This window comes from Aythya fuligula, chromosome Z (genome assembly GCF_009819795.1).
Source record: "Aythya fuligula isolate bAytFul2 chromosome Z, bAytFul2.pri, whole genome shotgun sequence".
NCBI classification, from domain to species: Eukaryota; Metazoa; Chordata; class Aves; order Anseriformes; family Anatidae; genus Aythya; species Aythya fuligula.
The window spans coordinates 62,355,234-62,383,178 of NC_045593.1; the positions used below are offsets into that span (position 1 = coordinate 62,355,234).

General features: G+C 38.5%; 1 protein-coding gene across 1 annotated transcript in view; it reads right to left on the bottom strand.

Annotated features, from left to right (window-relative positions):
* EPB41L4A (erythrocyte membrane protein band 4.1 like 4A) overlaps positions 1-27,945 on the bottom strand; it is a 127,819-nt gene that overhangs the window by 64,900 nt on the left and 34,974 nt on the right. Inside the window, exons 2-4 of the mRNA XM_032206190.1 lie at positions 14,139-14,243; positions 3,242-3,293; positions 2,245-2,323 (exon numbers count right to left, since the gene is read on the bottom strand). Of these exons, the coding sequence (XP_032062081.1) occupies positions 2,245-2,323; positions 3,242-3,293; positions 14,139-14,243 (236 nt within the window). The remainder of the gene's footprint in view (positions 1-2,244; positions 2,324-3,241; positions 3,294-14,138; positions 14,244-27,945) is intronic.

Below are 27,945 nucleotides of genomic sequence, written 5' to 3' on the forward strand. Positions count from 1 at the left end.
TCTAGCTAATGCTCAATAGTCCCATTGAGACAAATTATCCCAGTATGATTGATGATGATGACTAATAAGATTTTAAATTTATTGTGGAGCACTGAGAATCCTCCTTTTAACATTAAATGTTTTTCTGATATGCACTCATTTTTCTGCTAGCACTTCTGCAGCTCTACAATGCGGTTTGAGAACAAATGATGCTATCAATGTCTTTTTCATGTCGCAGGTATCTATAGGTCTGCATTCTCATATTGTTGTCTCAAAGTAAAACCGAGCAAGAAACTGCCCCAAAAAATTTAAAAAAAAAAAAAAAAAAATAGAGTCTGAGCCAAGAATTAATAGTTATTAATTTCTTGAGTGATTTATGTAAACCGAAGATCTCAACTCCCACTGAAGCAGGTAAGCTCCTCACAGAACGAGGCCTTTTGTCCAAACTTGTTGCTAAAGCACTCTCACCTTCTGCGCTGTCATGTTTGTCACGTGCACATAATAGTGCCTAAGCATGAGTTCACTCTAGCAAACTCATCCAATAAATGTTAATAGGTATCACCTCAGCATTAGCTTTTGCCTACAAGCTAAAATTAGATTTTGCTGGGAAGCAATTACAAATTTGACAGGTTTTCATTATTTGCAAATAGTAATCATGTAATGCCACAGATCATTAACATCTCATAACAACAGACTCAACACTCATATCCATTAAAATAACAAATACACGCTCCAAAGAAACATGGTTAGCACATCACTGGAATTACACACTTTGGCAGAAAATTACTATTATAAAGAAAAGGAGGGCCTTTAATCTCTCTTAAGCATAAGAGTATGGGTTTAGTGCTGAATTTTTTCTGAAAATCCGTATCTCCTTTCCAATGCTTAGGACTCTAAGGGAATAAATGCTCAGAAATGTTGATGGCATTTGGCTATCTTCATCAGGCTCTATTGAAGAGCACAGACATAAATGAACCATTTTCTTTTGCCTTTCCTCTGTACCTTCTGTGGTGCAATTTTCGCATGACCCAACACTGTTCAGACACAAACGGAGGCTTACCAGTCATGACAAAATATTTAGTGACTACACTTCTAATTAGCAGTGTGAATCACTGATTGATCTTATGACAAGAAAAACAGAAACACTTTTTGAAAATTTACCCGGTCATTTCACAGACAGAAATCCATATGCATCCCGAATAGCAATCACAACAGGTTCTGTGGCCAAAGCTCCACCCCCAGGACCATCTTTCTTCCCCTGTGAGCAAGGTTGAAAGCGGTCTGGAAAAGTACAGGAGAACTACAACAAACTTTCACAGCAGAGAGGCAGTAATACTGATTAATACCATGGCCAGCTTACACACTTTCAGCTGCAAAGTCACAGTATTTATTATTTTTACCAGGCTAGTATCAGTCCTGTTATAGTCCGTTCCTGCAGTGGCAGCATGAAAAAAAATCTCATCCTGGTACAAGACAAATATTCTGACCATGCTGCAAAAACTGCCACCTCTGATTAGTAAAAATTGAAAACCCTGTGTTTATTCTAATGAGTTCTCCTGTGTCATATTCCTAGGGCATCAAAAGAAATGTTTTGGCATTTATTAATGCAAGTCAGCACACTAATTTTGACCACCTACCTATCAAAATTCTTTTTGAACATGAGCTAATTGTCTAAGATCTTTCATAAACAAAGCAAACAGAAAACCCTGTCTGTGAAAGTTCAGGCAAGCGTGCGTGCGTGTGCGCGTGCACAGGAATGTGAACACGTCTATATATATATTGTGTGCATCCCCATTTTTGTAGAGGCCAAGCTTGGTTAAAAGAATCAAAAGCATGCAGCTCTTCAATTTCCTTCACATATTTTTAGAAAGATCAACACAAATCCTCTTGAAAAACAGTTGGAATTTAAGCTACAACCAATAAAGAAGAAAATTACCTGTATTTGTATTTAGAAATCCAAGTAAACTCTAAACTTCACTATTGCACAATACATGTACAGATAGGGCAATTCAATCCTTTTAAAAAAAAAAAAAAAAAGAAGAAAAAAGAAGCATGCCAAGTCCCCATGTTTTATAATGTAGCAGGGAATACCTTTTCATCCTGGTCTTCCAAAATAGTTGTGAGGTTAGTTGTAACTCTCTTCCTATACATGTTGAAGCAAAGATGTCCATATGTTCAAGCAAAAACCAACACCATAACAATATGCGCCTGAAGAGATTGCTACCCTGAAAACAGCAAAACCACATTCTCATCCAAATACTGTACCTTGTTATTTCTTCTTTAAGTTTACATGGATCCTCCGCATAGAATTTAATGCCAAAATACAGAGTATATGGGGGTCCAGCTGCAGAGAAGTACGAAAGTGTGAAAGTGAATTGTTATGAAATGGTAGTTGTTAAGAATTGTTACCAGCTGCAACAAAGCAGCTACAAAGAAGCCTATCTAAATAGTTCATAAAACATGAAATCAGCAAAAAAAGCTACTGCTTCCACACAGCAAAGCTGTACTCACTACAGGAGGAAAAAAAAAAAAAAGCTAAGAGAATTTTTATTAACAAATACTAATCACTTGAGTATTTCTGATCATCTTATGGAGCAGCTTTAATTACGTGCTACCTTAATTAACAAATAATTGAAAATCTTTTCTATTTCACCTTTTAAAAATACTATTCTCCAGAAAGATTCAGTTAACTCGGGACCATGATTCTTACAGCCACACTTATTCCACATATGTTCCACTTTTCGCATATTTTTATATTTTATAGAGGGTTTCCAAACTTTTGTTAAAGTAAAATAATCTTTTTATATTACTTAATTATAATACAAGTAACAGATGTTACATCTGTGTTATCTGTAGAGTGGCAGCAAGAGCAGATGCCCTACTATCAGTGTGAAACACTACTTTTGTTTTCATAAGAAAAAATGGAATCTGACTTGATTATGGTAAGGTACGGTGTAGGAGAGTTTTCACAGCTACTGTGAAACTACATATACAAGTTAAGGATAGCATCCTTTATTATTCTAAAGTAAAATTTAATTACATAGAAATCTTTGGACACTAATTACACAAGTTATCATAAAATGGCGGCATGTTCAATCTGTGTGAAATTTTGATAAAGCTATGAACCGTAGCAATAAACTAGTTCATGGACTATCAAGCTGTTTTGACTAGAACAGAGATGTTGGACAGAGTACTTCTGTGGAATATTGCCTCTGTTACTTCACTTTCAGATAACTTCTTTAAGTTTGAATTGAATACTTACTGTTTATCAGCTCCTTATGTTCAGCAAGGGTCTTTGCAGGGTCCAGCCAGTACTGTGAGACAGATGATGGAAGTTAGTCACTTACATGGAAAATTAAGAAAGAGTAACTGCAATTATGCAAGTCCAATGTTACATATCTTCTCTAGGAGTAGTGGTCTTCCTGAAAAGAAATGTTTTGCTAAGAGGCCCCCATCTCAGGCTCCAGACCAAGCTGGCTCTAGGGAAGTATCACACAAGGTACATTTTGGTGTCTATGTTACCCAGGGCAGCTAGCACATGGCTGCGCACAACCTTTATATTTTCTTCCTGTGAGATTAACATAAGCAGGATGACTCTGAAGTAACAGCAACAGCAAAGCAAGTAAGACAGGACCAACAAGGAAAGAATGAAGGCACTACATTTCTTTTCTGAAAAAAAATAAAATAAAGATTGTAGGGAAGAACAGGCATAACAACACTCCTACTACAACTAAGAAATGCCTGTAAGAACATAGTAATCAATTTTTATTTGTGTCCACTAAGTATAGGACGTGAAGAAATTGCTTCAACTGGAAGCAATGGAAAATAAGTTTTGATTTTTAGGAAAATGATTCCAGTAGCAGGGGAAGGATATGCCTGGAAATCATCACCCAGGGAGGGAGGGCACGGAGCCTCTTCCGCCAGGTTTATGGAAGCAGTTGTTTGCATCACAGATGATGGAGGCATGCTAAATATGCCACAGAGTGGTGAGCTGTTACAAGGGTTCCCCTACTACTTGATCAACAGACACTACTTGCTCACTGATTACTCTGTCCTGACTTAATCAAACTTCTAATAAAAGTTTTACTGTTACTGTTCTGCAGACCAGCTGCATACTGCTACATAGGTCACAGGCACGATGAACACCCTGCTCTTGTAATCACTTCAGTTACTTATTTCTTCCTTCGCTTGGCATTTTGTGATTCAGTTATTGATCAAAAGTGCAGAGGCAGCAGCCAAGACCATTCTTGTCATTCTTGTCTTTACTTTTTTCAGTCCTATTCCCTCATACAGAAACTTTTTGGACTAGCTAAGATTGGCATACTTTCTTAAAACACTGGAAACAAATGCTGCAGAATAAAGCTGTTAGAAAATTGCCGCAGCTTGAATTTACTCCCTTCATACCCACACATTGTTGTTTTTTTTTTTTTTTTAACTAAGGAACTATATATATCAATGAATAAAACAACCCCTTACTGGACTCCCTCCCTTCTTCCCTCCCTCCTTTCCCCCCCAAAAAAAAAAAAAATGTAGAGAATAAAAAATGAAAAGGTCAATCAAAAAATATTTTTGAACTTCTCTGGACTAAACAATTTCACTATCAGAAAGAGTAACACAGAAGACAGGCAAAAACACTACAGAGGACTTGAGCAGAACATTTCAAGGAAGTAACTGAGTAAGTGGTTTTAAACAACTATCTTTATTTTGAGGGGGAAAAAAAAAAAAAAGAAAGAAAAAGAGAGAAGAAAAAAGAAACATGAAAACAAAGTACTTCCATTAGCTGCTGATCCATCTGTAATAAAAGCAGCTTTGTGCCTTGTTCTTGCTCTAGGGGTAATACATTGCCATTTCAATCCAAGAATGTTTTTTAAGAAGTGCCATAAAGTAAGGTTGTAAGAGCTACCATCCCTTGATTCAGAAAGCTGCATTTTGAAACAAAATAATTAGGATAGTACTTTGCAAGTGATGGATATCTTGTATTTGACTCTTACCCCTAAACAATCTCTCAGCACTCAAGATTGACAGCTTTACAAGGATATACATTTAGGAGCAAACACTTCAGATTTCCTAAATTTTGAAGGAAAAAAAATGTTCAATACATGTATTGACTACTTCCACTAACTATGCTAATAGAAATCCTCTTAATCCCAACAGAAGGCGGGAAGGAAAGAAAAACTTGTTACACTTGTTCAAACGTCCTATTGGAACTCCTTGTCAGAAATAATCTGGGCTAGCACAATAGGATGATAAAGAGATTTCAACGTAAACAGACAGAAAGAACTGCAAAATAACTTTGCAGCGCACATTCTGGCCACAGAACACCCCTCTTCCCAAAACTGGCATCACAATAGAAAAAAACACTGTCAAACTCACTTATCATTGAGAGTTTTATGTTACATCACTAGAAACCAAAATTATGCTGTTTCAAAATCAGATCAAAATCTGTGACAGAATAACTCCTTTGTTAAGTTTTCCTTAAGTAAACTGAAATCAGCTTCAAGGTGTGTTGTCTTACAGGCTTCTTTGCAGTTTAACTTTACTTGTACAGATACATCATTTGTGAACAATTTATGTTTATGGATGATCACTCAAGTTTCCAAGTGAAGCACTGAACAGTTACAGATTTTTGGTTGTCTCAGTAATCTCAACGTCACCTTCTCTTCTACCCATATCAATCACTGGCTGAGATAAAACAGAATTTAGCCACTTAACTGAAGACTGTGGACTATATGGACATGAACAGATAATACAGAAGAGGGGTTGATTGTATTATAAATCTTAATTCTCACTATGCTGTTCTTGACTTATAACACCAGTTATATTCCTTGTGCAGAATTCAGCAGGAAATATCAAAATTCATATTCAGAGAGAATCTGAAGAGAGGAGAGGGAACAAATCTTGTTATTTGTATTGACAAACACTTCTTTTCTCTCCCCTCAATCTGAGTCAGGAGGAGGAACTGCATCCTGAGCCCTCATCACAGTGAGACAGCTTGCTGCTACTCATTCTAAGGGAACACAGCATCAGCTGCCACAAGTTGCTGTTGCAAGGGTACCATTGGCCTCTAGGTCCATGTGCTGTGTAGGTGAGGTGAAACAGTTCAGCTTGGACTGGATTACTGCTGGGACAGAAAGTGGTGGAGTTGAGGCAAGGCCCTAGTCTGTCTTGTGTCGCCTGTAAGTATCTAGCATTGTGATAATGCCATGAACGATGCTTAAAATCACTTTGTAGCTACTTATTATTTTCACGGCTGCCAGCATTTTCCTGAAGAATGCAAGGGGTGGGAGGAGCACAAGGGGATTTCTAACTTTTTATTTACAAGCCAAAGATGAATGGAATTTCATGGTTAATGAAAAGGCATTTTCAAGTCTACATTAGACAATAAAGATGGGAACATTCATAAAACCAGAAATGCCACAACAGAGCCCTCTTAGCATACATAGGCATGCATACGTAATATTGTGTATTAGTAACATGTTGAAGGTTTGTATACACACATGAATACTGTTGGGTATAGTTTTGAGGAAATTCTTAAAGATTCAAGAGAAAAGAAAAAACGAGCAGTCTCATTAATCCAATACACTTGCACAGCAGGTGCTGACAATAAACTTTGCATTTGTGAATGCCAAAGTAGCTCAAACCTGCAGCTCTGTTTTGCAGACAGCTCGCCAATTCCCAGTGATTCACCACCTGTGTCTCTCCTGCATGCACAGCAAGGGTTATCTGACTTATAAGCAACTCCCCACTACTGCAAACGGGGAGATCCCAGCATTTACCCACCCAGCTGCAGGTAATAAATTCTGTGCATCTGAAAGGGGAATTCAGTGTTCACAGAAGAAATGGAAAAAAAAAAAAAAAAAAAAAGCTCACAGTATTTCTAAGTAGTGCTAACCAATGAAACTATCCATTTACTAAATTTAATTTGCTGTTATTTACAAAGACCACTTAATATTAGAACAATTTAAGAAATTACTATTTACTAAGACTGATGATAAATGTACAATGAAATGAAAAGATTCATATTTAATTTATAGGTAGGAATTATGAAAAAACAATATACTGAAAAAAGTACAGCATATATAAGAATAGATGGGCTATATTGTCATTTGTACTTTTACAGATCTGGCTCCCAAATGAAGATTTTAAACTGAGACAAAACCATGTAACCAGTATACATCCATGCACCATGAAGTCTTTCATGATTTTTAAATGGGTGTAAACATCTTTCCGTGAATCTGGAATCATCATTTCTTGGATCTGCATAAGGTTAAACTTGGGTCAAATTCCATGAACATGCTTGAAATAAAATATTAACTAGGTTGAAATGTTTGCTGTGGTATCAATCAATGAAGCGTCCGGTGGAGAGAAATCTATCAACTTCAGACTAAATCACGAGCTGTCTCAATCAGATTCTATGAAGCTGTACCATGTCACATGTGCCAGTTTTTGTTCACAATTAAAACAGAAAAAAAACACATCTTTTAAGAGATAATCTGGTATTTTTTAATTATGACCTGCAATTGTCATGATTCTTCCATAATTTAAGACTTTAGCAATCAGAATGATTTTGTCAATTTTCCTGCAAACGTTCCGTGCAAACAATCTAGATCGGCTAAACTGAAGACATCTGGGTAACCTCATTAATAAGTCTGAAAACAAAAAAGTTCTTTGCTCATATATAATAAATGTGTAACTCATCACATTATATATAGGTACATGTATATACACCTACACCTATATAGTACCCACATACATCATATGTGGGTATTTCCTACATACAAAAATGTATGGAACACTTATCTTTTTTATTAGAATATGAAATTAAATTATACCTAGAATTAAATCTATACCAGTATGAGTTTCATGTTGATCTTGCTCCATTTTTAAAGCTCACTCTTTAAGCTCAACCACCTTTAACTCAGCTGACCACCAGCTTTGTCTAGGTTGTTTCAATCCATTAAATATCTGCTACAATTTCTAGCTTCTAATCAATATTATCAGCTTCCATTTTATTTTTATTGGCTTCTAAGTCTATTTTTAACAAGCACTAGTCTTTTTTATTTTTGGATAACTTAGTTTACCATCCCTATGGACAAATGTCAAATCCACACCAAAAAAAATACAAGCTAATTACATTTCACCTGTTTTTCTAAGCTCTTGAGATCAAAATATACAATACATAATGTGACAATAATGCCCTATAGAACAAATGTTTTCAGTGGCAAACAGATGTTTTAAAATTGTGCCCTTTTTTCTATAGTTATGTTACATGCAGTCTTCTCGATCTCTTACCCTTCCCAATTTGGTGTAATAACTTGTCGGTCTGAGGACACTGCAATTACTTTATTAATCATTCAGGATGGATCTAGAAACACGCTTGGGGTGTGGCACAGCAAGGTTGCAGAGTTCATGGCACTGGCTGCTGTGCTCAGCTTTACCACAGCTGGTCTGACCGTAGCACACCAATTTTCAGTAGAAAGTTCAGTTTCAGAGCTACAGATACAATACATCTACAATACACAGTGGATGCATGGTACAGAGATACAGCACTGCCCATCTCGTGTTCAGTCCAGATCTTGGAGCAGTATACATGGGTAGCACAGCACCACACTCTAACTGGGGCTGGGGAAATTAGCTTGGATATGATGCTGAATTAACATGGTGATAACGCTTTCTGTATTTGTATTTCTCCCTTTGGAGCTCCAAAAGAACATCAGTATCCTGTACACTGTGAATATAACAGCTCAGATTAGCATTACATTGGAGAAGAAAAGAATGATATTTGCATGACAGGCGGCAGTACAATGCAGACATGTTTCCAGCAGCTTTAGGTTAAGCAGATTTATCGAGAGAGTGCAGCAAAGAATGTATGGTGGCAATCTGGCCAGTGTGAGACTGCAGGCAGACTTCTGGGGAAAAAAAAAAATACGTATCAGGGGACATTTAAAATGTTTGTGACTGTCTAGTTTTTTGCAATACGGTGAGCTCCAAAATCTTTCTTTGTAAAAGAAGCTCTAATAGCATGACTTTTCAACATGCTTTTGTGATTTGACAAGGGAACGACTTCGGCCTTCAAACGTACCCTTTACCTCACCAAATGCAGCTCAGCGTTTCCTGAGATATTGTGTGTTAAAATTGACATTTCCATTCTCTTATAGGTGCCTGAAGAAAATATTGGCCTCCTACTTAAGCAGTAATTAGCACGACTATCCTAAGGCACACTGGGGATCTCACAAAGGCAGCAGCACATGGGGAACACCTGGGAGCTGCATTAAGGGGGGAGCTGGACATGAGAGAGGCAGGGGACCTGCATGTGCCTCCCAGCACTGACTCACCCAGCATTTGTCTGCTCCTCCATTAAGAAGAGATAAATCACAAGGCCCTGGTTTTCCCAAGCACTAATGTAATGCAAGAGTAAAAGGCAGGACTGTTTCCTAAGCCACCATCAGCTTCTGCAACACAGACTCTGTCTTGACTGAAAATGCCAGACAGGGAACAATATCCTCTATTTCTGACAGATGAGACAGAAGACAGAAATGCCCAATCCATCAGCTCCCAGCTGACCATCTACATCAAGGCTGCATCTGGTTTCAGCACAACTTAAGCGTCTGCAGTCTGTACATCAATGCAAAAGGTTCAGGTGAAGGGCTGATGATGAGACAAACTGAGAAATCCAGTGATACAAAAGAAATTATAAATTTCTTTTATAAGAAATATACAAAAAATAACTAAGAAATATACAAAAAATACACAAAAATAAAACTGTTTTTTCTTTATAGTATTTTAAGCAAAAAACATACTAATACACCACATTAAAAAGCACTGTGAAGTTTGTCGAACAGCACTCAGAGGTTAGGAAACACTACAGACAACAAATAGCATTAGTTCAACACATCTGTTCAGTCAGTTTCATATTGTAAGATTTTAAATAAATTATTAAATATTATATCTTAATTATCACAAGGTACTTTTTATTGTTTTTTCTTAGGACTTCAGCCTGATTCAGCACAAGATAGATATAGCCTAAGCATTTCACGGAGAAAGTAAGTATTCAGGCAATTCCTGAAATAACCTGAAATAACATTCATTCACATATTTTGCAAATTAAATCCTGGTCTTTTCACATTGAGAGTTTGAGGGTACCTGGAATGTCAATAAAGATAAATTTGTGTAACACTACCTTAGAGACAGTGTCATCCAACTTATGCTTTATCCACTACTCATGATCCTAGCAGTAACACCCAGTTCTGTCAATCTTTTTTTTTGCATTCAGCATTCTCTCACTTGCTAATTAGTTTGTTAACTGTTCAGAAACAGACAGTTTTAATGTTATGCGTTTGTACCCCACATAGCACAGTGAAACCCTATCCCCTGATTAGAGCTCCAGGTACTACTAAAATAATGATGATACCACCCACATAAGAGGTAGCTCACCAATACAGCACTTAAAAGACCACCTGGAAGTGCTGAAGCATGCAAAATTAATGCTGAAAATAACTAAAAACATTATTTTAAGCCCTTAATAAAAATTAAAAAGAAATATTTTGTGTCTGGTTTATGTTCTATAAAATATATATTTTTACCCACCCTATTTTATTTGCCATTCTATTATATATATAGTATTACCAAAAAGAAAAATGACAGGGTTAATAATGAAATATTCCCCACCATGAGCAACGTATTAATAAGTCGCCAAAACTCCAAACACATTTTTCAGTCTGAAAATAACTCAGGAGCACAGTTTTAAAACTAATCAAAAAGGTATTTTTTTTCCCCTTCCCTCAGGAAACCTACTCTGGCCAAACCAAAATGTTCCCAGTCCAGAATTCAAATCTGTGTTTCTTGACAGCCACTGCAGGGCTAATTCCCACAACAACCCAGAGTGTTTTAGCAATATTCAGTGTACAACTGAATGCATGTTTACAGATGCAGTGCAAGGTGGTGCTTGTTTCGTGGAACCTTTCCCTTTTATTCTTAAGATGTTACAAGATTTCACTAAAAATAACAGGCTAGGAACAACCATCATGAGGTATGTAAAACTTGACACATTAGCACATGTTTACTCTTGTATGAGCTTCCCAGATGAAACAGCATCAGGTTTTAATTACCCATATACAGACAAGCAACAGCAGCAGGCATTTTTATAGCATTTGCCATAACACAGCCCAGGTGCAAAGCCTGCAGCACAGCCTCGGCGGTCACTGTGGCAGCCCCGACGTGGCAGGGCAGGTGCGCTCCCTGACGTGGCCCACGGTTGTGGTCTCTGGTTGTGTGTCCTGGCGGCTTCCCAGCTGCGTGTCAGGACAGAGCTGATGTGTGCACCGCGCTCCCGTGCACCTGGGACTCCCTCACAAAGAAAACCTGTGGGTGGGGGGAGCATACAGCACTCCATCAGGGGACCAGCAACACGGCCACACTAGAGACACCGGCCCACCGGTGCAGAAGCTAGGCAAGACACAGGCCAGTAGGCCTTGACGCATAAAGACCACAGCTCCTCATCTGTGCTAGTACAAACAACATCCCTGTGACATGACAACGGCAGGACAAGAGCAGGTGAACGAGGGAGGTGGGATGAACACTTTCATAATCTGCGTGAGGATTTGCAGAGAGATCTGGATCGTCTGGATCGATGGGCTGCATCCAATTGCATGACATCTAACAAGAGTAAGTGCCCAGTGCTGCACCTGGGTCGTAACTACCCCACGCAGCAGTATAGGGTTGGGAAGAGAGGATGAAAAGTTGCCCAGCAGAAAAAGACCTGGGGGTGCTGGCCAAAACCCAGCTGAACATGCGTAAGCTTTGAGCCGAGCTGGCCAAGAAGGCCAAGGAAATCCTGGGCTGCATAAGAGATAGTGTGGCCAGCAGGACTAGGGAAGCAATCGTCCCTTTGGACTCGGCACTGGTAAGACCACACCTCAAATACTGTGTTTTGGGCCCCTCTCTACAAGAAGGACATCAAGGTGCTGGAGCACATCCAGAGAAGAGCAACAAAGCCAATGCAGGACTACAGAACAAAACTCATGAGGAGTAGCTGAGGGAACTGGGGTTGTTTAGTCTGGAGAAGAGGAGGCTCAGGGGAGACCTCATTGCTCCCTAAAACTACCTGAAAGGAGGTTGCAGTGAGTAGGATGTCAGTCTCTTTTCTAAAGTTACAAGTGATAGGATGTGAAGAAACAGTCTCAAATAGCACCAGGGGAGGCTTAGGTTGGATATTGAGAAGTATTTCTTCACAGAAAGGGTGGTCAAGCACTGGAAGGGGCTGCACAGGGAAGTGGTGGAGTCCCCATCCCTGAAGGTATTTAAAAGATGTGTGGATGTGGTGCTTAGGGACATGGTTTAGTGATAGCATTTGGTAAATGAGATTAATGGTTGGACTTGATGTTCTTGAAGGTCTTTTCCAACCAAGGTGATTTTATGATTCTGTAATCCATGGAGAAATCAAGAATCTCAATGTCTTGCTAATCATGGGCTGCACAGAAAATTAGGGTAAGGCTAATGTTAAAACTACACCACTAGAGCATGATGTGGGAGAAAAAGGCAAAAGGGTCGTATATCTATTTAAAGAGGCTGAGTTAATGGGGTAATGGCCTACAGCTCATGCACACTACCGTAATAAAAAATGCACTGGTACCACACAATCAAATCATCTGTTCTATTAGCAGGATGCATCCTAAAACGTGTCTTTATGCATTAAGCCTTTCACAGAAGAGATGCAATCTTGTCTTATTTTCATAAAGCCATGTACACCATTAAATACACAGTATGTGTGCCTTTGGAAATGATCCCAGTAAGAGCCATTTCTATTTTATTTGTCTCTACAGGGGAAAAGAAAACAAGGAAACTCTTCTGAGAACAAATAATAACTATCTGCTCTTCAACCACATCTTGATTTCTGCAGGAAATCAAAAATACTTTTTAATTCACAGTTGAATCTGTCTTTCACCCCATGGAATTAAATTTAGCTTTAAGCTTGTCAAGGAACTAAATTCACAAAGGTCTAGGCTATGGTGCAGAAATAAAGAAATATCATGTAGGGCTGCATATATTCCTCAATAGCATTCAATACTCTCTTCCTAATAATGTCTTGACTTCAGTCTCTACATGCTATACTTCAACTAAACAGAATAAATTGGCAAATATTTAGTCAATTAAACAACTTATTATTTTTACAGGAAGCATGACATTTTTTAATGCAAGGTAGTTGTGCCCTACTCCCAGCACAGAACTGTGTAAAAACATGTGCTTCACCTAATTTAACCACAGGACAGGCATTATGCCCTTCGTAAAATGAAGGTAATGTGAAGGCCACCCTGGGTGCTGGTCCCAGATACTGAGCACTCCCTGTTCCTTCCATCTGTCTGCTATAGCTCTTCACAGGCCATTTTGGGATGTCACCCAAGACAGCATTGCCCTAAGCCACTGCCTGCTCCAGCCAAAATGTCCCACCCCGTTTTCAATTTTCTTGCCCACCAAGGACTGTAATCTCCTGGAGGAAAAAGCTCTCCATGCTTGGTGGGTCCCTCTCAAGAGGAACTACTTCCTCAGAGTAGGGGCTTGAGGAAACAGCTGATCCAAGCAGAGTTCAAAGTCCACAACCACTTTCCTGACTTCTGTGGTTCCACCAGGAAACAGGCAGCCACTACACCATACAATACATTCTGCCAAACGTGTCCTTCACAGTAAAGGGATACACTCCAAAACAGTAGCTCAGCAAGCAGCCCAAGCACATCAGTCCACGACACAGGGATGCTGTCTCCCTGGCACAGGAGCCCCAAGCAAAGCAGGAGCAGTTTGTTGCTGGTCCATCTCACAGAGAGCTGCCAACCAAGGAAGCATCGCAGCTGAGCACTAGCTTCATGGCAAAGCATTAAAACAAAACAAAAAATATGAATCCTACTTTTATATCATAATTTTGTACTATTTATACTTTCTTCATTTCGTTTTTAAGGTCTCATGCAGAATTTAATATTTGATTCTGTTCCTATCAATGGCTATTCCAAGACTTCAGTGCAAACACATAAAAAGAAGTTATTACCAAAAACCTGAGTCAGGAAATAATGAAAGTGAAAACATGACAATCTAATGCTCTATAAGCAAACCCCAGAAATGGGATAAAAGTTTACAGATGGAAAATCCAATCTGCTTTGTCTTTTACTCACCGTTTGATGACTTCGGTCACAGTAGCGCAATCCAAAGTAATCTATCTCCACTAGGTTTAAGTGACGAAATACGTAGCCCAGGACAACCGACCCTTTCGTTGACTTCTGTGGGAAAGAATTTACAGACCCTTTTCAAAAAGATGCTCTGCCTTTGTCAGCTATGTGTAGTCACATTCATGCATTGTTAGCTTTGTCTAAAAAGAGGAGGCAGTTCCCCATGCCTTTTACCAAAATTTCAGCTATAAGGGAGAAAATATTTTTTCCTGATACATATTTAATCAAACATTCTGTTAATACTATTACATAGCTGGCAAGTCAATAGATACAAGCAACAATAAAAATTCATCTGTCCTTGCATAAACACAATGTTCATGAACTAAGCAAATTGTCTTGCAATCTTCTTTTCTCTGATCAAAACTCTAAGCCCTGTGACATATTTTAATTCTCAAATCATACTATTCCTTCAACTATGGGCTTGTCACTCAAACTCTGAGAGTGAAAATCAGGAGGCAAAATTGTTCTTAAAATCTGAGCTATGCACCATTAGCTGCTCTGTTACTACTGCTTGTAAGGCAGATTGCACTTCAATGTTTTCATTTAAATTATTTTTGATAGTAGAAGTAGGAAAATCCTACACACGGAATTGAAATAACCTCATTGTTTTCTTGATTATTTCTTCACTGTGTGTCTGTCCCAGTATTAGTGAACAATGACAGGGACAATATTACAAACAACATTTTACTGTTGATAATATATTGTAACAAGCTCACTTCCACCTGAAGGCCTCTTATTTGTTGCTTTGCCTTGCAGTCAACAACAAATAGGCTAGGAAGATAGAGAGTAATTATGCAGCATAATCCTTCCTCTGAATCAGTTAAAGCCTAAATTCAACATGAAAATATGGAAATAGCTCGTAATTAGGTTTTGGCTAAATACTTCACATATACATTTGTACATACACACACAGGCCCTAAAATACCAATGCATATCAGCTGTCCTACACTTGGCATGCATAGTCACGTAACAGTGAATAGCACATACACACTTCAAAGGTGCAATACTGATGACCAGTTTAGAGTGGATTTCATCAACCCATTTACATCCCCTTCAATCCTCTAGATTGTGCTAAAAATGCACAAGAGAGATGAAGCAGAAAGTGGAGACTGTGAGACAGTGTTTGCACTGTTTCACTTTTTAGCCTAAGAAAACTAATTTTTAAAATGAAAATGGCAAATAGTGTTAAAAAAAAAAAAAAAAAAAAAAACACCAACAAACATTTAATTTATGCTTGCTACTGAAATATCAATCACATGATAACACATGATAGCAAGGAAGATGCACCCATTCTTTTTCACCAAGTTCATTTGGTCACCATTTGAATCTGGTCTCACAGGCAAGGTCAGTATAATTTCAGATGGACAATCACATTCTAAGTAATGGCAATGTAAACATCTGTAGTAGGGTAGGAGTTGCTTATTCATACTGCTCACCAAATTTAATAAATATTTGCTTAAACTAGGATATGTTCTTGAATGATTCTTCCCATGGAATAGTCTAAGCAATCGTGCAAGTTATTTATACTAAGCAAATGGAATTAGATATTGCCTCAGCATGTACCATGAGACTTAATTATCAGCCACAAAACAGAAAACAATTTAGGGAGAAGTATAATAAAGGTAATCAGAAATTCACTAAATCTCATTTTAGCATTTTGGATAAAGCATAGCAATACAGTGGTTTTATCATAAGATTCCTCAACAACAACCTGGGTTGTAAGAGCAGTGTAAGGCATGAGTCAGTCCTCGTTATCTGGTGACTATCAAGCACACTATAGCCAACAAAGCAAAATGAAACACGCCTCAAAACAAACAAACAAAAAAAAGAGTTTAATTATTAGACAGTGGTGTTTCAAGACTGAAGCCATAATTGTTTTATTTTGTTTTCTCTTTAAATCCATTGCTACTCAAAGAAGCAAAAGAGATGTCCAACCAAAAAACACATACATTTATCTCATCTTTCCTATTTCACATAAAGACAATTAACTTCATTGGAAATAACTGCTTAATTACCATTAAACAGATACAACTACATCTTGGGAACCCAGGGCAGGACAGAAGTTCTAGGAAACAGACATAGCAAAAGCACAAAACCACCAAGCAGTCCTGACAACACACAACCTTCACTTCATTGTAAATTATTCCATTAAGCCATCAAGGAATAAATTATGGTGACACTTTAAAATGGGTACTAAATATTGAAATAATATTATAGACAGAAAGAGCTCCACCACCAACTACTCAGAGGCACAGGTTTTTGAAACAGTTAACCATATTTTGGCTAGTAAACCACTGAAGAAGGCATAAACAAAGCTGTCTGCCCTGTGACCCACAGGGGGAAACTGGAAGCTGCCTACTGATGGGATGCTGAGACGCAGTGATCTTTATGCTTTAATTTGTTTTCTTCCAGTGAGCTGCCCTCTTCTCATCTGACCATTGACATCATTTGTTTCATCAGTTAGTTTTATTAGCAGAACTAAACAACAGCAATCCGGTAGCAAAGACAAAGCAGTTGGTTTTCCATTCAGGCATCCTACAATAATGATGCATTATATTGGTAGCATCAAAGATATGAAAATAACATAAAAGCCTAAGTCTTACAGGAGTTGAACCTACATAATTCTGAACCAATTTAGGATCCAGCCAGCTTTCTTGGCAGTTTCCTTTTTCAGTCAGCTTAGGTTTGCAATGGGCTCTTTGCAAATCTCTGGGACAGCTTTCCTTGCATGGAGGATAATGCTAGTTTGTTATCCCTGACAAACACTGAGGTTCCACACCTGATTTGGCTGAAGTTAAAAACTCCCTTCTTTCTTTTCAGAGATAAATGCATAAAGCATTTTTAACTGCTTTTTACTTAAATTTCTAGGCTGAGAATGAGCATAAATGTCTGTTAATTTATTCTGTTGACACAGCTCAGTTAGTGTTTCCATTGCTTCAGCTCCTGCAGAAATAGGTGATTCAGTTGTGGTGAAATGCTGAGCAAAACCTGACCTTACAATGGCTGTCAGTTCCCCACCCCTGCGTCAGGAAGATGCTCACCCTGTTGGCTATCCTCAGCCAAAATATGCTGTCTGCCATCACCTCCACAGCCCTCCTTAGCAATGCCATTCACACTCTGCCTTACGTACACAAGGCAGAGCTGCACAAGAGAAGTGCCAAGAGGATGGCACCCTGTAGCCTCCTCTTACCCTAAACCCACTTGCTTAACCTCCCAGCACTGAAGAGCACCTTTCAAGTCCAACACAGACCCTTGCTGAAACCACTACAGCCTCATTTTCAATTAAAGTTCCCAGTTTAAGCCAACTGATTTCCGGGTTTCATGCAGATAATTTGGTTCTCCAACTGGAATCAGGAGAGGAATTTTGCTGATGAATCCCTAAGAGGCTTCTTCTCAGGCCTGAAAAACATTTTTACTGCATTTGAAGAAAGTTTTGCAAACTCAGAAAAGCTGTCTTATTTTCCCTGACAAAAATACAGCATCAATCAGCAAAACTGCGGAGTACAGCTATTGAAGATGTCAATAGGATTACATTCGCAACATATGACATCGCAGAAATTATATAATCTGCCTTGCATTAAGCTCAGACTTGCTAGAGGCTTGCATTCATAGGAGGCAAACCCAAGTATGTTTGAAAATATCATTGACAGTGCTTTCAAGAGAGAACAAAGAATTTTTCAAATGAGTCATAACATCTTGCTCCACATGCTAGTACTGTGGCTTCATAAACCAGAAAGACAGGTTTCTACTGGCTAAAGAAAATGACAGACAATGCTCAGGAGAAAAATGATTTGGTTGTATTCTTTTAATAAGAAAGAAATATCTCTTTTAAAAATGATATAGTATGATGCTTTAACATATTCACATTATGTATATGTAGTCACACAGAATTCTTCTCTTCCAAGCTTTTATTTAAAAAAAAAAAAAAAAAAAAAAAAAAAAAAAAAAAAACCACTCCAGTGAGGTTTTCCTGGTCTGATCTTTTTTTTTTAATTCTCTCCTTTGTATTCTACACAGCAGTGCAAGCCAAATCAGATCAACAATCAATGCTAATTGAATTTAAAGACAAAGTATGATGTGCAGCAACGTCTGCCTCAGTAGGATGCTAGCCCCTCTCCCAGAAAGAAAGCAATATACGCACTAAAGCCACTATTTACTTTAAAAAAAGAAAAAAGAAAAAAAAGAAAAAAGAAAAAAGAAAAATGAAAAAAGAAAGAAAGAAAAAAGAAGAAAAAAGAAAAAAAAAGAAAAAGGAAAGAAAAAAGAAAAAAGAAAGAAAGAAAGAAAGAAAGACTTGTAATATTGTGTCTATTAGTTCAAGTACCCATTGTGAAACCCTTCTCCTGAAAGTAATTCATTCAGGGTACTCTAATTCTTACTGTATAAATGCTAAGGAAGATGTCGATGAGTTCTTGAGCCCCTGCTTAAAAGAAGCCTTAAAATTTCCATTTTACACAGCTGCTGTCTTTTGATATGCCCTCCTTCCCCCTTGCAACCATTAAGTCTGTTGGAAAAGTCACAGCTGATGCTGAATTAATTATAAACTGGCATAAGGTAAGAATACAGACAAGCAGAAGGTTTCTAATGTGGAAGAGGGAAGTTTATTAGAGTACAGAAAGCCACAGGGGCAGCTACGGAGCACAACACCCAGTTGTGCTGTGAAATTCAGGACCACCCGTGAGCCACCCCCAGACCACTCAGTGAAGCACAGGACAGCATGGGTCTCACTGCTGACAGGCCTTTTGGGCAAGAAGTGAGTGTGATCTGCTGCCACGTGCTAGGCAGTAGGCACTGCCCATGCAGGACATGATGTGCTCACAGGCTCTGGAGATGGATCCCATGGATGGAGCAGGGAGAGGCAGGGAGCGAGCCCAGCCCCTGACGTATTTGTCAGAGGAACCTCGTGCGCACCAGTTGGCATTTACATGCTCAGGCAGACATATGCCAAGCTTACACACCATTTTCAGAGACCAAATTGCAGCGTTTTGCTCTAGGTAAAGGTTCCTAAGGAGAGATGAAAGTTCTGTATAAAAACAGCCCATAGTCACGCAACTTAAGAGTGAGTAGAGCCAGCAGTCCATCCCATTCCTGGTAGACATGTAACCAGGATAAGCATCTCCAAGCAGAATTTTCTCACTGTTTGTCTTCATCCAGACATTTTCCACCCTTATCTAAAGTTCTGAAAAGACCATCACCTTCACACATACACACGCACACAAAAGCAGCAAGGCACAGGGCTCTAAAATCCAAGTTCTTGGTGGTCTTCACCAGCACAGAACAAGTAACTGTTCTGCCCAGGGCCTCAATTTGCACAATGCAAGTTCAAGCAGAGATCTTTAAATTAGTAAGCTTTAATATTTACAAATATTCACCTAGATGAAACAGCTTGACCTTAATTTGTGGAATGCATGTCCAAACAGAGAAGAATTTAAATTAGCGTTATTGTATATGTGCAATCATTCCTCAACAAAATCATGTAATATAAGTAAACACTTTCAGAAGCTGAGGATTTAACACATACAAATGTAATACCACCGTCTGCCCTAAGGACACAGCATACAAAACGTACCATCTGAATTGTACAAACCCATTTCCATCTCTTCGTCTTTCACTGACAGCAGACATGCCGACTTTTTTTTATTTTCTCCCCCGAGAACATCTCACAAGTTCACAGATACATGGACAGACCTCCCCATCTGTGTTCCTAGGAACTCGACACAGTCTGCTCAGTCTGCTGGAACGCTATCTATGGCACTGCTTTTTAACATGCTGCATGTTAAGATGCCTGTAAATTTGTTGGTTTTACTTACAGTCATCAAACTAAATCTGGTTAGGATCCCTATTCTAGAAAATCGTCCAAAGTTACACCTTATTTGACTGTTTCAACAACTGGTTTACCTGTCTACTAGTTTCATTTTAAGATCTGTTCATTAATCTGCCCAGTTTGTTAACATTTACATTTTTTACCAAATGACAGATGAGTTAAAGCTACCTACCATAATGCACTTCCACTTCACATAGAAAAGAGCTCTTCTGAAGAGCTGAATATAAATGACCATTTCCATCATCCCACTACACTTTACATATTTTCTACATCACCGAAAAATTCATTATAATAATAATGGAGTCCCAAAAATACAGCATACAACCACTCGCTTGAATGGTTCAGATGTTGGCTACTACTACTTCTCTATGCTTCACAAAATCTGTTTTAAGTCACAAGAAGAGAGAGCTACATGGCCTGGTGTGTCTTCTAAACAGGCAGGGACCCTGCATATCCCAGGGAGAGATGCTACAGAAGCAGCCCCCAAGCACCAGGCGAGGCAGAAAAGAAGCACACACAAATTCATGACCAGACACTTTTCAAGGATTTACTGTCAATGACACACACAGAAGACACGCCCCGGGGGACTGCCCAAGGCTCCTCAGGGGAGATGCAGAGATGCTGGTGCCCCAGGCTCTAGGAACACGTAAAACCCTCCAAATTCAGGGCAGAAGGGCAGTGGCCATTTTCTCAGAGCATGGTGCAGGGACTCCTGAGCTTCATCCTTCCAGTTTGCACTGCCTCCAGCACGCAGCCCTCCTGCACATCCAGGCCAAGATCTTTGAGCTGCTGGCTCAAATTGTTGGTAAAATAGTTTTGTTTTGTTTCTTTCTTTTCTTAGGAACAAGAAGAATTGGAGGGAAAAAAAGATCAGCATACGTCTTGTTAATCCTCTACTTTGGCAATTCTTTCTTTCAGAATGAATAGCTGTACTGTCAGAGCTGAGCATACGTGCAAAAGCTTGTTTGTACAGAGCACCACAAGACTCTGACCAAAGAGCGAGCCTCACTCTTTCTTGTCACAAGCAAAGTCCAAACTTGGTGTCCTTGTCATCACTTGCACTCAGCCCTAGTCACACAGTTAATCACTTGACCGTATTCTTGCAATGCCTTGTAAATGTGAATGGCCTTGTTTTCTGTTTCTTGGAATACCCATTTCTGCTACCCCTTGACTGTTAACTGTGTCATCCATCCCACATTAATTTTTGTGTATTTCCTTCTAGGATCCCCTCTTCATCCAAGTCTTTCCAAAGAACTGGTCATGAGATCAGGAACAGAAGGATAACAATTACCAAATAAATTCTAAAGTATTTCTTTAGCCTTTTTTCCCCTTCCCATGTTCAAGAGTTAGGGACAGGAATTAATTACTCAGAGGTTTAAAACTTTGTCTTCAAGTGGATTCACATCTCAAAGCCCTCCATAAAGCTCATTTCAAACATTTTTGAAAAAATTCTCAGACTTGTTTGGTTTTTTTATCATTTCATTCAGTCACAGAAAAATCTCATGACCATTCAGTCAAGACATGTTACAAGGAACAAAAGAGGAAAAATTACCAGGAAAACAGTGGAATCCTTCTTAGCTGCAAAACTAATGGGAAGGACAAAGAGAGAATTTATTTTTGAAAGGACAGAGGCTCCTTTTCTTTCTGGATCTGATTTGGGGGACATGGTGAGAAGAAGGGGGAAGAAACTGAAAAAGCAGCCCTTTGCTTGAAACAAGTCTTTCAGAGTACACATGACGTATCTTGGGCTCTTCTGCATCTTTCCCTCTGCATGAAAGAGCTGACCTTTCCGTAGAGAAAACTCAGCTCAACCTGGATGTGCAGGAAGGCTATGTGCTGGAGGCAGAGTAAACTGCATAGACAAGGCTCTGGGATCCCAAACTACTCTGAGAAGATGGCCTCTGCCCTCCTGCCCTGCACTTGGAGGGTTTCATGTGTTCCCCAAGTCCGGGGCACAAGCATCTCTTTGCAGTCCACCATGGCATCCTTCATGTGGAAACAGATGCAAAGCCCTGTTGACTTCATTGGGGGCAGGAAAAGTTGGTGTGGGGGCTGCAGCACGGCGCAGAAGCAAGGTGGAGTCAAAGCAGCCCACCTACAGCACAGTCAAGGTACTTGATTCCATCCATCAATTGCAAACAGTGTTTTTGTATAGTCAACACTGCAACCAATCAGCTATAAAAAAAAAAATGTATAAATTGTACATCCCTTTTTTGTAAAGTATTTGTAACTCAATTGCTGTGATACTTCCTCTTAAACTCATTTGATTCTACTAAAACTCAGTTCTCATTAAAATTTTTCATAATATCCATCAGGAAATTTGTTTGAAAAAGAAATAAAGACTGCATTTGCCAAAAAGAGTTCTTTTAAATAGATACCCCTTAAGAGAACAAAGAAAGATACACTGTAAGTATTTGTGTTACAGGGTAGTTTTCTAGATATGCTTACTAGCAAGCCCTGCCCCCAAAAAATAAAAAATAAATAAATAACTGTTTGCATCAGGACAAGAATAACTTATTCATTAGCACGCTGTAATGGCTGCTAATGGGGGAACTCTATACTCCTTCATTCTCTTCTGCCCCTTCTCAAATTTCTGGCTGTCCTGAAGAGTTACTATCCAGTGCTGCATACTGCACAAGGTCATATTACCATTTCACTGGTACTGGGCTGCATTCAACTTTAACAACGTTGACTGAAAACAAAACAAAACAAAACCCCTCCATGGGAAAGGAAGAACTCTAACAGACTTGCAACAGCAAGGAGGAATGAAAGGGCCATTCCTGCCACAGCCCCTCACTGCTCTGCTCTTCACCCTCTGACTACTGCTGCCTGCCCCCTCACAGCAAGGGCGCCTCATTCAGCTGTCATTCAATTTCTGAATCACTGCAGATCTCAGCCCTGGGTATTCAGATGTATCACAATCCAAGCTTTTTTTTTTTTTTTTTTTTTTTTTTTTTAAATGATATCCCTGAATACTAAATAAATAAATAAATATAATTAAAGCAACCTACAAACTACTCATTCAGGCTCTTGCATATGTGTACTACAGTGTTACCAACATTTTTTTTTTCTTTTCCCCTTTGATCCGTTTTCAACTCACTACATTCCCTCCTGGCCAGTCTCCTCCTCGTTCCCCCATGAATCAAGCAAGGAAATTTCTACACAGTGCTGTATTATGGGATGGGTAACACAGAAAAAAATCTGATAGCTCCAGACACGGGCTACTTGTTTGCAGCTCTGGCACCTACACTGAAGCATCAGAAACACCAGTTATACAGGTGAACTGGTTGTCACTGGGACCTGACAGGAACTGGAAAAAATAGCATCCTTACTGAATTTAACTAATAGAGTTGGAGTAAATCTCTTCTGAGAGAGTTGTTTTAGCATTATAAACTGGCTCATTATGGGCATATTTTTAAAAGAGACAGCAGATAACATATCCATGGCACAGTAACCACATTGATAGTAATTATCACAGACTTTGCTTCAAAAATCTTCAAACAAAAGTTGCGTGGGCTTCCTTCGCTATGACAGACAAACAAATTTTAAGTTGCTCCTCTCTTGGAAATAACTAATCTGTTTTGAATGAAGCTTTGTAAAATAATGCAAGTCACAACAGAGTTCAAAACTTGATGACTGGCACACCTACAAACAGACCAAACAATATCAGCAGTGGTAGCAAACCTCTCCCTAATCACTTTCATTCAGAAAGATACAACAAGCTTTTCAGACTGAATTTACAGATACTTCCTTAAGTTTTTTTTGTTTCTTTGTTTTATAAAAAGTCAGTATTATCTTAAACTATTTCTTGAGCATGAGGCTGTAGTGAAAGCCTAGCTTTCACATACATTAATTTTCCTCTGAAAAACTAGAGAACACTATACTCTGCGCGATTATAAGGAAAGCTACAGCAAGTTTTAATCAGCTTACTTCTCCCTGTGGCATCTATTCCTTCTCCCTTTCAGCAATTAAACCTTTCAAATGATAACTTGATGTTAATCCCAGTGATCCAGACAAGGAAACTACCTTCTCAATGCTTAGTCTTCATCTGCTCCCTAAAACTGTTAGTATACTCCAAAGAGCCTTTACATACTTCCAGAAAATTGCATATGCATAACACAATATTATATGTTTTCATACAAGAAACTGTAGGTTGGTCTTCAGTCAACATTTAGCAGCTACTTGACCATTAATTCTAAATACATGTTGGCAGTGTACAGCATATAATATTATAACTACCTTCTGATATTTCTTATTGACCTGTAAAAATTTCAGATATGAAACAGTTTTGATTATACATAGAGAATGTTTCATATGCACTGTATATCTTTAGAGATAATCCAGAACAATTTCTCTAACATTGTATGTACTACCTGCCAAGATTAAGCTGTAAACTCATCAATAAAAAATAAAATTGCCAAAATTCCTTATTTTTAATAAATTTATATTTAATGTATCAAGGCTGTTTGGGAAAGGTGTTTTTAACATGAGGATACAAACCAAAGAACTGCTATACCTTTTACTTTGAAATCTAATCCTGCAGAAGGTTTTTGTTCTTTGATTTGGAACCTACAAAGAAACTGAACATCTTAGAAGTACATGGTAGCTGCCTACTTGTTCTAACATAAACATTACACATATTGAAGAAAAAATAAGACAAAAATCACACCTAATCCACACTTCTGCAATACATCCCCCTGAAGTAGAAGATAAAGTGATTATATCCATGTGCAGTATCAGATTGATTTCTACAGTCTCAGCAGATAGACACAATAGCAATAACCACAGCACAAGGATCTATACAGAAAACAAGAATATAGCACACGGAATTTTGCGAACCCAAGCCTTTCTTTCTATACATCTAGTATAAATCTAGAAACATGTCTACTCATTAGCAAAAGTGTTCAAAGAGATGGGAGCAGTTAACCCTTTAAATGCCCACAGTCTAAATTTTGTGTCTAATGAAAAATGTGTCCTTTCAGCACTTTCATTATCAGACTCGAGAGGTTAATTAATAAAATGCCTCAGGCATGCTGTCCTTTGCTAATGGGGGTGGCTGTTTGTGGTACTTCATAGGTCAGCTCGTACATCTCATGCAAGGAAGAAAATAGAAAAAAAAACAAGGAAAAAACAAGGAAAAAAAAAAAACAGCTTTTTGAATAGATACATGAATTAAATCACAAAACACAGCTTCCTGAACAGAGACATTCATTAAATCACAGACATATTTTGCTTTAGAAACAAGATGCCAGTTAAAACCTGAGGACAAAAATATCTGTTCAGAATCTAGTAGCGATGCAAAAAATAACTGAATGAGCTTTTTCACTTTAGGGGAATTTTGAGAATTGGAGTGAAAACCTGATCCTGCTTAAATTAATATGAATTATATCACTGAATTCTGGGGCAGAAAACTTTAAGTTGATGTTGGAAATAAGATCTCTACCACTTACTTTATAACATTTGTGATGAAAACAGTCAAGCCATCAAACTAAAAACCTGTTTAAAGTCAACAACTGCTCACAGGGGAGACAACAGAGCATAGTCACTTTTGTTTGGACCCAAGCAACAACAACTCCAAACTTCATTCCAATAATCTAACAGCGTAATAACTGAAGATTAATTAAAGCTAAATAAATTATGAAACTGATGACTGATAGTAAAAACTTCTCTGTTTAATTCACAAGCTTGCAGGTAAGCCGCCAGTGTGCTGTCAGGAGTCTCCATCAGCATATCTCCAGTTCTGCAGCAGTAGTACCTTGCCACAGAGCTGTAGACAAACCTCAAACAATTGTGCTTCAAAGTATGTTACTTTAAAGTACAGGAAACACCCAGTGCACTTTCACTGTAGGCAAATCACAACACACTCTGTGGACTAGACTGTTCAATTTCAAATAGAAAATTACTGCTTTCATTTTTAGTTTGCTTGAAATGTACTAGGTTTTATCTCTTCTTTGAAGCCAACATGATTATTCATTCACCTGTGATATATGTTGAATACAAAATTTTTGGCAGCACTGCTTCTGATTACATTAAATATAGCTTATTGTGTGATTTTGACTTGATCCTATTCACACTGAAATACAAAGGCAAAAAAAAATGTTTGAAGATGGAAGGCCCACAATCTTCAGTTTTAATCTCACTGGTCAGTGATAAAATAATAGATTGCTTATAGTAAAATTAGCAGTATATTCAGCTGGACTGAATAAAGTAACAGCCCCAAAGTCTCTCCTCTCTCCCTCCTCCATTTTAATTTATTATTAAACATTTATTTTTTAATTTTTTTCAGGCGTGCTACATCATGTGGATGTAAACCATGCCCACTGTCCACCATTTTGGCAATGGGCTAGACATTCCCCAGTACTCAAGGTGTAATTACAAAGTCAGTGACATCTTGCTCTGGAATATAGGTGTCACTAAGTACCCTTCTGTGTAAAATAAAGGTGTTTTGTTTTTTTCTGATGGTTTATACTCTTACTCACAAAACCTCACTGGCGACAATAACCACGTCAGGACTGTCACGAGACAACATGAAATATCAGGACCTTAAAATATATACATACTATGCACATAGTTACCATACATACAGTTATTAAAAATAATTTTAGGTATTTGTTCAAAAGTTGAAATGTCTGTTTTGTCACTTAAATAGACCCCAGAATACCGACACATTCCAGACAGGATGAGGTATGAAACTTCATCACACGTAGCTAATAGAAGAAGGACAGAGAGCAAGATTTCAAGCAGACTACCTTCCCAATGAAAGGTGCAGTTCTACATAAAAAAACAATCTCACAGGTATTTTCTCTCAAATAATTTTCTCTCAAATTTGCACCATACAAATCCAAAACAGTCTAATATTCATCTACACCACAGTAAGGATTCATCCTAGAACCATTTCTGCCAAGGTCTTCTCCCAAGCCACCATGATATACCTCAGCCACAGAAACAGACCAAGGTCCTCAATTGGTCCTGTGAACAATTATGGTTTCATAAAGTAAAATGCCCACAAAACAAATATACTCAAAGACAATGTTAATCAACATGTCAGTTTTAACAAATCTAGGCATTGCTCAACCAGGAGGTGAAGGTGTCACACATCCCCTTTCTTCCCTGTGCTGAAGAAATGGACTGCAGCCTGCTCACTTCCTACTCCAAGCTGCTCCTGAGAGCATGATGCCACCTGGTTTCACTGAAAATAAACCAAGATAGCCCAGATCTCCCAGTTAAACTTACGTGCCCAACAATGTTCAAGAGACACTTGGATAACACCCTCCATAATACTCTTTAATTTTTGGTTAGTCCTGAAGTGGTCAGGCAGTTGGACTAGGCGACCTTTGGATGTTCCTTCCAACTAAACTATTCTATTCTGTTCTAAATACATTCATTGTGTTGTGACCTACTACAGCCTGCTAATTTCTCTGCCAGAAACTTGCTAGGAAGTGTACGCTGAAAGTGTCTTCTCAGTACTGAAGTGAACAAAACCCCAAACCCTGCTAGTTACCATGGAGTTTGACCACTTACCCAGTCACAGCACAGGCCTCCAACAGGCCACCACTTAATATATCCAGTTATGCAAAATGTGTGAGATTGTACCATGAACTTGGACAACTTCTGGAGACAGCCATGCTATGAGATATATATCTGAGACTTACATCTAGCTTGGGTAGAGGAGGAGTACAACGCTAAACCAGCAATATGCATCACTCATCCTGTTAAGGAAGAGTTTATTACCTAATGACCAAGGCTCTGACACTTCCAAGGCCAGGCCTGGGCTTGCCACCACTCAACTCAAGAAAGTGACTGCTCTCTTTAATGGCTAAGTTGCCAACACCATCCCCATAACTTTCCTATATTTTCAATTCCCAAAATATTTGAGATAAGAGATGCGAGGGGATAAAAAATCACTGATTGAAGGATTATCAAAGATTG